This window comes from Chrysemys picta, chromosome 11, assembly GCF_011386835.1.
Source record: "Chrysemys picta bellii isolate R12L10 chromosome 11, ASM1138683v2, whole genome shotgun sequence".
Lineage (NCBI taxonomy): Eukaryota > Metazoa > Chordata > Testudines > Emydidae > Chrysemys > Chrysemys picta.
The window spans coordinates 64,603,557-64,615,557 of NC_088801.1; the positions used below are offsets into that span (position 1 = coordinate 64,603,557).

General features: G+C 45.8%; 1 protein-coding gene across 15 annotated transcripts in view; it reads left to right on the forward strand.

Moving 5' to 3' along the window:
* UNC80 (unc-80 homolog, NALCN channel complex subunit) overlaps positions 1-12,001 on the forward strand; it is a 175,886-nt gene that overhangs the window by 98,502 nt on the left and 65,383 nt on the right. For all 15 annotated transcript variants that reach the window (XM_065561073.1, XM_065561060.1, XM_065561071.1 and 12 more), the window contains 6 exons: positions 939-1,136; positions 2,889-2,996; positions 4,509-4,647; positions 7,248-7,429; positions 10,803-10,934; positions 11,387-11,573. In XM_065561073.1, the coding sequence (XP_065417145.1) occupies positions 939-1,136; positions 2,889-2,996; positions 4,509-4,647; positions 7,248-7,429; positions 10,803-10,934; positions 11,387-11,573 (946 nt within the window). The remainder of the gene's footprint in view (positions 1-938; positions 1,137-2,888; positions 2,997-4,508; positions 4,648-7,247; positions 7,430-10,802; positions 10,935-11,386; positions 11,574-12,001) is intronic.

Here is a 12,001-nt window from a genome sequence, read left to right on the forward strand (position 1 = left end):
TAGTGGGGTTGCTCCTTATTGACATCAATAGAAGTGAGGTAAAAAGCTGAAAAGCAAATTAGAATATAGATAATTTAAAAACGCATGATTTTTGAGTCCATCTCACAATTTCTGGGGGCCTGACTCATGATTTTTGAATGTTTGGGGTTGGCAGTGCTGGGGCAGGGGGTTTGTTAATGCACAGCACCTCCTCTCTAGCAGGTAAATGAGTGGGGGGTGGGGGTCCCTTTGTCCCCCGCCCCCTCCCTGTTGGCTTTGAGTATTTCACTGCTAAGTACTTGGGGTAAAGAGGGGTTTCAATAGTGCCTGTCTTGTCCCACAGTGCAGGATCTGAAGGTGCCCTCCAGTGCCCACGTGCTGCAGGAGCTGCTCCTACCCTTCAGAGGCAGCAGCTGCAGGGAGCCCCTAGGAGGTTCCATCTCAGATGTCAACCTAGGGAGCTGGGTTTATTCCTATTTTGAGAAGAGGGGATGCCCTAATGCTCCCCTCCCTGAAAGGAACTGACTCAAAACTGTGGTGGGGCTGCCGGTGTTTAATGATGTTCAAATATTTGACAGTTTCTTACCCTGGCCTTCCCCTTTTATTTCACTGGTGTCAGTGACAAAACAGTCTTTACATGAAATGAGGGGAATGCTGGTCGTCTTGGGCATTCTCTCACCACCAGACTAGTGCTCCTAAATAATAATATATGGAGATGTACCTATCTCATAGAACTGGAAGTGACCCTGAAAGATTATTGAGTCCAGCCCCCTGCCTTCACTAGCAGGACCAAGTACTGATTTTGCCCCAGATCCCTAAGTGGTCCCCTCAAGAATTGAACTCATAACCCTGAGTTTAGCAGGCTAATGTTCAAACCACTGAGCTATCTGTCCCTCCACCCCCATATAGTTATTTTGAGTAACTTTGAGTAACTCACCCCTCCTCTCTTTGGGTTCCAGGTCATGATCCTGCTGTGCAACCAGCAGAGTTTCATATGTACCCACATTGATTACTGCCACCCGCACTGCTACCTCCACCACAGCCGCTCCTGTGCTCGCCTGGTCCGAGCCATCAAACTGCTGTACGGCGACACCGTGGACTCGCTCCGGGAAAACAATGTGCTGAACAATGTGGCAAGAGGCAAAAAGCAGAAGGAGGTGAGAAGGCCAGTAAATACCACCTAAACTATAGCCCCAGTTCAGCAAGGTACCTAAGCTTGTGACAAATTTTAAACCTTTGACCGTCTCATTGGCTTCAATTGAACTACTTTTGTGCTTAAAGTATGGCACATGCTGAAGTATGTGGGTCATTCAGGGCCCATAACTGGCTGATATTTATATATTCCTGAGCTGAAACAGACCGGATGCAGATTTTCTGAATACATGTAATATGGGAGTCTTGTAGGAGTCATTCAAATGTTCAAGTGTTAATAGTATCCCCGTAATTGGAAGCTGAAGTATTTGGGTCCTTGACACTGTTAAATTCATTTCATAATCTCATCAGGGCAAAGATTTCAGCATCCCTGCGGGTGGAAATTTTTGCTCTGCAAGTTCATAACATTTCCCTATCACAGAATAGGTGATTAGTTGCCTGTCCACTTGGATTAATGGATATATTGATATGCAACAAAGCAGAGAGGAAACAAATTAAAGAATGCAGAAACGCTGCTCTTCAGAACACTAAACTGTGTTCATATGTTCATATCGTCTGACGCAAACTGCAATGCTGCAGTTAAGCACCGAGGAAAGGAAGCAACCTTTAGAATTGTCACCTCTGCCAGCCAAAAGGCCTGAGATGAGCACCTGGCAGAGTAACTGAGCAGTAGCTAAAGAGCTTATTCTGCACTCCTGGTGTTACTTCAGCTCCAACACTGAATTTCAGTGCAAAATGGTAAGCTATACCATTTCATGGCCCATGCCTTAAGAGTAAAGGCTATCAAACAATAGGGATAAAGAAATGGTCACTGGGCAATAAGGCATCTGTGCATACACACACAAAGATGGGGATCTTTACATAGGAAAAAAACGAATGCCATTTATTTCTATCTAATCCATTTATTTCTATGTGTTAGCTCAGCGGTTCTCAAACTTTTTCATACTGTGACCACTCTGGCAACTCCCCATCATCTAGCCAGGATCTAGCTGAAACTACGCTCTCATTGAGCAATAAGAGAAGCTCAGGATGGTTGCAATGCTTGACACCTATTTGCAACCTCCTTGGGGGTCACGACCCCCCAGGTTGAGAACCCCTGTGTTAGTTGATAGGTTACCACCATTAGAAGGAAAGTCTAAAGCCACACAATATGCTGGAGAAACTGTGGTGCTCTGGATATTGAACATATCATGGCTGGCAACAGTAGGTTTGCTGGTAAATCCCGTTTTTCGTTGTCACTGGGCTACATGATAATCAGCTTGGTTTGACTTTCAGGCAGCCGTAAATTCATGTCCAGGTACCTATTGCTTACATTTTCCTGAGAGGAATAGAACAGTTGATGGATTGGTGCAGTGGGTTGCAAACTCCCTGGCTAGGAGGGCTTTAGATTGGAATTTGTGGACTCTTGATTTTTAACCTTCTTAAAACACTTGTGTTCTAAAATGCACACCCTTGTAACCTTTTGATTAGAGTGTTCTGGGGCACTTTCAGGGAACACATTCAAATTTCTGACTTGGCTTATTGGCTGTTGCCTTGATCTTGTTAAGGAAATTAACATTAAAATAGATTTTTTTACAAAACCCTTTAGAATTAGGGTTACTTATGCCATCTCGCTGGCTGCTAGCACTGCCAGAACAGAAGGACTTATATGGACAGCTTCAGAACCTTGGCTTCAGAATCCACTTGAATTAGATTCCCTGGCTTTACAATCTAGGTGTCTCAGAGCCTGTCAGATAACAACTTCATTTCTTTTTCAGTGCTCGGACAAATCATGCCTGAGAACTCCATCTCTGAAGAAGAGAGTAATGGATATCAACTTGGAAGGAAAGAAGGACTCTGGAATGTTGAAATACATCAGACACCAGGTACTGGCTATATCACCTACCACAGTGACATGTTGATTAGGGTAGGTTCTGCCTTGCCCTTTAGGAGGATTTGCAGGGAGAGGAGAAAGGATTGTGGAACCTTGAGCCTGTGCACAGGGTGGGAATTATTGGAGTATGTGACTATTCCTGAATAATACCCGTGGAAGTAAATGGCATCCCCAAAATGGGTAGGATGTGCCAAAGAGTGAGCTGGAGCAGCAGTTAAAAGAATCCCACCCGAAGATTTCATTAAATACATGCAAATTCTAATCCCATTAATAAACTGAAGGAACAATGGAAAAGGAAAGGAAGTTAGAGTCTATGCCTTTAAGCAGGGCCAAATTAGTGCAGGAGCTTTAGGGGCTGCAGCCCAGGGCCCCGGCATAGCAGGGCTCAAGCAGGCTGCCTGCATTCCATGGCCCCATGTTGCTCCCGGAAGCGGCCAGCTGCTGGCAGGTCTCTGCGGCTCATGGCGGGAGGTGGCTCTGCGCGCTGCCCCCGTCCCCAGCACTGTCCCCGCAGCTCCCATGGGCAGCTGTCCACCTTCCCCGAGGGGCGCACAGAGAAGTGCCAGCAGCCAGCTGCGCCACCGGCCAGGAGCTGCCTGTGGTAAGTGACTCCCGGCCGGAGCCTGCACCTCGAACCCCCTCCTGTACCCCAACCCTCTGCCCCAGGTCAAAATCCCCTCCTGCACCAAACTCCCTCCCAGAGCCCGCACCTCTCACCCTCTCCTGCACCCCAACACTCTGCCCCAGCCTGGAGCCCCCTCCTGCTCCCAAACTCCCTCCCAGAAAGAAACTAATATAACAACTGTTCTAAGGTAAGAAGTAGGCTCTTTTGAATTAACTTAACTATATTCTACATGTTTTAAGACAGAAATGTAACCACAGAATGGCTTTATGTTAATTAAAAGGCAAGTTTAGTACAGCATTAATAGCCTCGATGCCATAATTGTGATCATTTTATTTTAAATTAGGAAAAGACTTATATACAGGGGCCCCACAAAATCTAATAACCCCCGGCCCACAGGAGAGTTAATCCGGTCCTGCCTTTAAGTATCTGGGTATTCTAATACCTCAAATAAAATCAGTAAAAAATAGGAAGTGTTTAGATACCAGTTGTGAATTTGCTGCAGTAGCAGTTTGTGAAGACTTGTGTGAATATTTATAGCAGCGTGTGTGCTGCCATCTTGAAAAAGCTTTGCTTTCCCTTCTAGCTTATCAAAGTTTCAGTCACTGAGTCAGGGAGCAGCAACAATGGCACAGGGCTTAGGGAACCAGTTTTACATCACAATTAACAAACAGCAGATAGTCAAGATGAATAGGTAGCAAACAGCATGTAGGCTGAAATATGCTCACATATGAGTATGATATGTTCATATCAGGTTAATTTAATTAGCTAAAAGCAGAGACTGTGGCTAATTCATGATCAGATAAAAGGGTAAAATCAGTGAATATGTTATTTGCTAACAATAGTTGACTCAACTCTGCAATACACTTTCATTTTCTGTAGGTAATGAGCCTGTCCCCAGCGCCTTTGTCACTGTTAATCAAGGCAGCTCCTATCCTCACAGAGGAGATGTATGGGGACATTCAGCCCGCAGCATGGGAGCTGCTGCTCAGTGTGGATGAGCACATGGCTGGAGCAGCAGGTAAGAGGACCTGAATCAGAGAATGGTATTGTTGCCCTGCTGGCCATTCATAGCAGATGTTGGGGCCTTGCAGGTCAGCTTCCTGTTGGAGGAGGAATCAGTGACCCTACCTCTGGGTATGTTCTTAGAGCAACTTGATTATTTTACACTATACACACCAGTCACAAACAGCAGACAGGCAATCCCCTTTTGGGCATCCCAGACGAGACGCCAATGCCTGATTAGAAGGAAAGGGCTCTGCTTCACAAATTGACTCTAGTTAGAGATATTAAAGGAGAGAGCACACTCTCCTGCTGTGTGCCATAACCCTTCTCCAAAAAAGAAACTGCATCACAAAACTTAACAACAATACATTGTTTCTTCAATACCTCCAGGGTTCCTGGGGCGAACCAGCTCCAGGCAGCCAGACACACTTTAGAGACTGATATCTGTGGAAATTAATGCTGTTGGCATTGATATTTGCTTGTGGATAAACAGGTCTCTAATTTTGTGACTGTTTTCTTACCCGGCAGCTCCAACAGCAAAACACGAACTTTTGCATCCAGCACCATTCTCCTCAAATCTCTGTGATAGGGGGCCTTTGTGAGAGAGGAAGCCACTTAGATCAAACTTGTCATACCTCCAACAAATTTTGGCCCATTTAATTTTAATGCCTCTAGTTTGCAGCCCTCCATTCTCTCTTGTCTTATATTTAGTTTGTAAGCTCTTTGGGACAGGGGCCACCTTTTGTCCTGTGCGTTTGTACAGCACCTAGCTCCTGGTCTGTAACTGGTGCTCCAAGGCATGATTGCAATGCAAATGATTATATAAATTTGAGAAATCATGTTTAGAATACACCAGAATTACTTCTGGCTTAATGGCTGCAATGTAATTAAGGACAAAGGGCCCAACCTTGCACTGGGATCCACTAACATGGAGTGGCTGGCTCATTACAGAAGCAGCTTTTCCTCTCCTGGAATTGACACCTCCTCATCTATTATTGGGAGTGGACTACATCCACCCTGATTGATTTGGCCCTGTCAACACTGGTTCTCCACTTGCGAAGTAACTCCCTGCTCTCCATGTGTCAGTATATAATGCCTGCATCTGTAACTTTCACTCTATGCATCCGAAGAAGTGAGGTTTTTACTCACGAAAGCTTATGTCCAAATAAATCTGTTAGTCTTTAAGGTGCCACCAGACTCCTTGTTGTTTTTGTAGATACAGACTAACACGGCTACCCCCTGATACTTAACATGGACCCGTGTGGGTCCTCATGCGATCACGTAGACACATAAAGTAAGGTACCCGATTCCTTCCAATTTATGTTCTCGTGACCAGGAGGCTGACTGTAGAGGTTAATTTAGACACCATAATTTAAAAATCTTTGGCATTTTTGTACAGAATTATAACTGCATTGTGACAGGACTAAAGGAAAGAAAACACAAACAACTACACCTCTACCTCGATATAACGCTGTCCTCGGGAGCCAAAAAAATCTTACCGCATTATAGGTGAAACCACATTATATCGAACTTGCTTTGATCCACCGGAGTGCGCAGCCCCCCGCCCCGCCCCCCCCCCCCCGGAGCACTGCTTTACCGCGTTATATCCGAATTCGTGTTATATAGGGTCACGTTATATTGGGGTAGAGGTGTATTTCTTAATTAATACTTGTATTGTTTGCGCAAAAGCCACTTATTTTCAGATCAGTAGTGCTTTAGGGCTTGTGTGCTGAGCTCTTCTCTGAAATGCTCAGCACCCTTCACTCCCCCTAACTTCACTTGGAGGGGAGGGCGCTCAGCGCCTCACAGAATTGCTCAACACCTTGCAGGACTGAGATCTAAATCTCACTGTAAAATCTTTATTTAATCTAAAATTTAATGAAATTCCATTGTAAATATTTGGATTCTGAACCTGCCTGTTCTTTTGGGGAGTTATGAAGTATTCGTTCATAGATTTTTTTTCTTATTTTCTATTTTTTAGCATGGGATAATTTATCAGATTTTAAAAAAAAAATTATCTTTTTCAATGCACGGTGACATTCCCAATAATTTAGTCACTGTCTATCTACAATTGGAATATCCCTCTATGCAGATCTATGCAGTAGTATAATAAGATTTTGGACTGGGAGTCAGAAAACCTGGTTTCTCTTCCCAGCATTGTCACTGATTGGCTCTGTGAACTTCAGAAAGTCACTAAAACATTGTGCCTCAGTTTCCCCCTCTGTCCTTTGTAAAAGGCTTTGAGTTGGAAAATCCTGTCAAAGTACTGCTGCTTCTTATTTATTATTATTGATGAATGAAGCCTGGACTTACTTTTTATTCTAAACTAATCATTACTGAGATTTTCATGAGAACAAAAGCATTCTCTTTTTTAAAAAACAGCTTTGCTAAAATCTTTTTATGAGCAGTTGTGGTGGCTATGAGAGGTGGAGTGACACTGATTCCGTTTCATGAAGCAAAGCACTTTTTGCTGGTGCCAGGATATTGCTGATCTCATTTTCTGTGGAGCGCTTTTTTTTTTTAGGGGTTTTTTTTTTTTTTACGTGACTGAAATTTTATCTGCAAAACAAATACACACTGCAAAAACTCAGCTGATCAAATGTTCACTCCCTGCAGCTGCCATGTTCCTGCTGTGTGCTGTGAAAGTACCCGAGGCTGTTTCTGATATGCTGATGTCCGAATTTCATCACCCTGAGACAGTGCAAAGACTGAACGCTGTTCTCAAATTCCATACCCTCTGGAGATTTCGGTATCAAGTCTGGCCTCGGATGGAGGAGGGCGCTCAGCAGATCTTTAAGGTAGATGAGGAGAACAAACACACTGTTGTCTTTTGCGGTTTTGGCTTGTAGGACAGATGCATTGTGACATGATGACAAGGAATTGGCTTTAAGTCATTTCAGGAGAGGAAAAAAATAATTCTGTATGCCAGGTTTGTAGGGTGCCACAGAATGCTGGATGTAGATTAGAGAAAAATACTTAGTAGGAAAGAAACATATTGCCATAGACCAGTGGTTCTCAAACTTTTGCACTGGTGACCCCTTTCACATAGCAAGCCGCTGAGTGCGACCCCCCTTATAAATTAAAAACATGTTTTTATATATTTAACACCATTATAAATGCTGGAGGCAAAGCAGGGTTTGGGGTGGAGGCTGACAGCTCGCGGCTCCCCATGTAATAACCTCCCGACCCCATGAGGGGTCCCGATCCCCAGTTTGAGAACCGCTGCCATAGACGATTGGCACAGTATAGTAAGATAGAGTTCAGTGGGGGGGAAATGAATGGAGCTAATTAGTATCTCTTGACTTTTCCACCAATATTAAATTAGAAGATGATACAACATTTCCATAGTTATTAACTGGAATAGCTTGTGCTGTTATAACTAAATGCATTGAGCTAAATATATAGGACCTGATTTGGCCATTACTTGGGTACTTCTCGACCCAAGCAAGGATGGCGGAATCCATTCCGGCAATATTAATCATGGTTTTCTTTGATTAATGGGATTGGCCAGTTGAATTGTCTGCTCACTTTTAACCTTTTATAAAGATTCTATACATCCCAGAAGGTCATACACTGTTCTCCTAACCACTTTAATTTTTAATTATATAATGGACGTATCTGGGAAATGGGCTACTGCACTGCAGATTGATATACCAGAGACCTTCTGGTGTCTAGCTTAAAGGAACAGATGTTCTTCTTTGAGTGCTTGCTCATGTCGATCCTGTTCTAGGTGTGTGAGTGCACCCATGTGCACAGTCATCGGAGATTTTTGCCTTAGCAGTATCCATTGGATTGGCTGTAGCACCCCCGTGAGTGCCGTGCTCATGCATTGGTATATTAGGCGCTGCTGACTCTACGCCCTCTCAGTTCCTGTGATGGTTAGTCAGAGTGCCTCACCTTGCACTGCAAGAGCATTAGCAGTTCTTCTCAGCCCATTGTCTGTCTTCTTCAGGTATAGTTTGTAGGTACTTAGTTAGCCATTAAGTGAAGTGTTAGGTTAGTCTGATAGTTAGAGTCCTGGCTGGGACTTCGCCCCGGAGCAGGGCACACCTCGGTCCCCAGGCTTTTAGCCATGCTCATCCTGCAGCAGGCCGATGCCGATTAGTGACCCCCACGCCAGCTGTTTGAAGTGTATGGGAAAGAAGGACAAGTGCAGAATCTGTAAGAACTTTCACCCTAGAACCCAGAAGGCGCGGGATATCCGCTTGAGGGTCCTCCTCAGGGAGGCTGCGCTTCATCCTGCCTCGGAGTCCTCCCGCTCGGACCCTACTTCAAGCACCTTGGCATTGGTGAGGAGTGCGCTGCTGGCACTGGACTCTGCCTGGCACTCTTCCCCCTCACCAGTGCCTAAGAAGCAGCAAAAGAAGAGCCCCCTGACACCGGAAGAGAAAGGGGCCTTGGTCAAAGGACCTATGTCACGCCATGTGCCCACCCTAGGGCTTCACGGGGGGTACCGCTAAGGTCGGACCTCCTAACCCAGCCAGGGATCCACCTCCAACTCCCGGGAGCAGCAGGGGAACCAGGCTTCTCCTAGGGCCCTCGTTGCCCAAAGCGGCCCTGGCGGCTAAAGAACAAACCGGCCAACCGGCACCGCAGACACTGCACCAGGCACCAGACTTGGCTAAGGCCCCAACACCTAAGGGCAAGCCGATCATGGGACCGCCCCATAGGGCAGTGTAGCACCCTCGGTCCCCAGACCGCAGGCGTAGATCCCCATCTCCGTGGTCTAGGACCCTGGCTCCGCATCCCCGGTCTCCGGTCAGAAGACCCAGGTCCCCAAAGAGACATGGGACACCGGAGTTGAGGCATTGGTCCTTGTACCACCAGTACCAGCGAGCTTCCCGCCAAAGATCGCCACAGTGCAGGTCACCCTCGCCCAGACGGTCTCCCAGATGTTGGTCCGCACTGGGGTGGAATCGCTCCCTGTCGTGACACCGGTCTCCATGCCCCCAGTACCGCTCGTTGGGCAGGCACCAATCCTCACCTGCCTGTATTATGTCCCTGCAAAAGGGTTCAAATATCTGTATACACACCCTCCAGCAGTGTCACTGGTCGTGTCCGCTGTTAATGAAAGGGACAGGCAGGGCCAAGTCAGTGGCACGAAGACGCCAAGAGACTGGACTTATTTGGCAGAAAGATTTATTGGATGGTAAGCCTGCAATTTTGGGTGTCTAACCACCAGGCCCTATTAGGCAGGTACAATTTTAACCTGTGGGACTCCCTTAACCCATTCAAGGAGGCCCTCCTGCAGGACCAAGCCCAGGAGTTGAGATGTGTTGTTCATGTCCATTCCATTACCCACCCTCCTCCCCCCTGTCGGAGTTGCTGGCAAGAAGGAACTGAGAGGGCATAGAGTCGGCAGCGCCTGGTATACCAACACATGAGTGTGGCACTCCAGGGGGCGCCACAGCCGACCCTACGGATACCGCTTAGGCAAAAATCTCCGACGACTGTGCATGTGGGCGCGCGCACACCTAGAATGGAATCGACATGAGCAACACATCTCAAAGAACAAGTTACGAAAAGGTAGGTAACCGTTTTTTCTTCTTCAAGAGCTTGCTCATGTCGATTCCATTCTAGGTGACTCACAAGCAGTATCCTCCGAGGTGGACTCAGAGTTGCCAGTCTAGCAGCTTTTTCTCTTGAAAACCACTGTAAGGATTCATATAGTGACCCTTTGGTATACCACAGATACTTGTTATGTGGACTTTGAGGAGTAAAAGTGATGAATTTGGAAGATTTTCTCCCTCACCTATCTGTTTCTCACTGTGGTTGAAGGGACTTTCCTTTATCTTTTGAGAAGTTATTGTAATTGGTGATGTAACAAGAGCACATATGTGTGAAAAGAGAGGCCAGCTGTAAAAAGTGGTCACATAGTCTGGATGGTTGGCATCTTGTTATGCAAAAGGATCCATGTTCTGTAATTCTATGGGATTACAGTTCCTGGTTCCTTGTTTTTAGTTTGGGATTCAGTTTTTATAATGGACAATGCAAAATGCTTTATTGTTTTTAAAAAAATATTGTTGATACTGAGCACAGTTCCCCTTCCTTCTGCCCCAGGTTGCAGAAAGAGGCTGGAATCCCAAGGGAAGCAATCAATCAGGATTTAAATCCACCACCTAAAATGTTCTTTCCCTCTACCTGTTTTTCTCTCCTTGTGTTTTCTTTCAGATTCCTCCTCCAAGTATAAACTTCACCCTGCCCTCTCCAGTACTGGGAATGCCCTCTGTGCCAATGTTTGACCCCCCGTGGGTTCCACAGTGCAGTGGGAGTGTGCAGGACCCAATTAATGAGGACCAGTCTGTAAGTTGAAGAGCTCCCTAGAGGGGATATTGTTATTACTTAGTGACAAATTATATCCAGGAGTTGTGGTTAGGGGTGGAGGGGCGGGAGGAGGAGGGAGGGAGTTAAAGAAGACCAAGTAGTCTAAACTCTGAATTTCCTTACTTGTGTCCGTTTACAAGAGATCTTTGAGTACATTCAGTATAGTGCCTAGGCATCACATGTTCAATGTTAATATTTTTCCTATTTTTCAGCAAGAGACTTAAGACAAGAAATCCAACCAAGAGCTTCCTTGTGAATCTCTATATGGTTAACACCTATTTGTTGTGGGTGTGTCTGTGTGTAGATGGATGGATTTGATCTTTAGTGGTTAAATGTTAGAGGTGACTCATAAAAGTGGCCTAAAACACATGCTGCATGAAAACCAAACCAATTGCTTCAAGGTGGTTTCTTTCTTCTTGCTTTTCTGGCAGAAGTCATTTTCAGCCCGGGCAGTGTCACGTTCCCATCAGCGAGCAGAGCACATCCTGAAGAACCTGCAGCAGGAGGAAGAAAAGAAGCGCCTAGGCCGGGAAGCCAGTCTTATCACGGCCATTCCCATCACCCAGGAGGCCTGCTATGAGCCCACCTGCACCCCAAACTCAGAGCAAGAAGAGGAAGGTGCGCTCCAGAGCCATGAACTACTTGCCAGGGACCAATAAGCACATGCCTCCCACATGGAGCAGATCTTAGGGATGCCGTGAGGATGGAAAGTGAGCATTAGTGATAGGGAAGACCCCACTTTAACATCCTCACCATTTCGGACCCTTCAAAGGAACTGGTTTTTAATCACTTTAAGAACCTAACAGCACCGTACAGGTATAAGGCGTCCATATCAAAAGATAAAAGATTCAAAATGAATGAGAAAAAAGTGTAGCCAATAATTAGTGTAATAAGGGCCCGAACCTGTGAAATGTTGAGTGCTGCCCACAAGAAACTGGGTGTCCTCAGCTCCCACTGACCAATGGGAGTTGGGGACTCTCTGTACCTCATAGGAGGCACTTAGCACCTTGCCCAATCAGATCCTTAGAATATGAGAATAAAGGAAA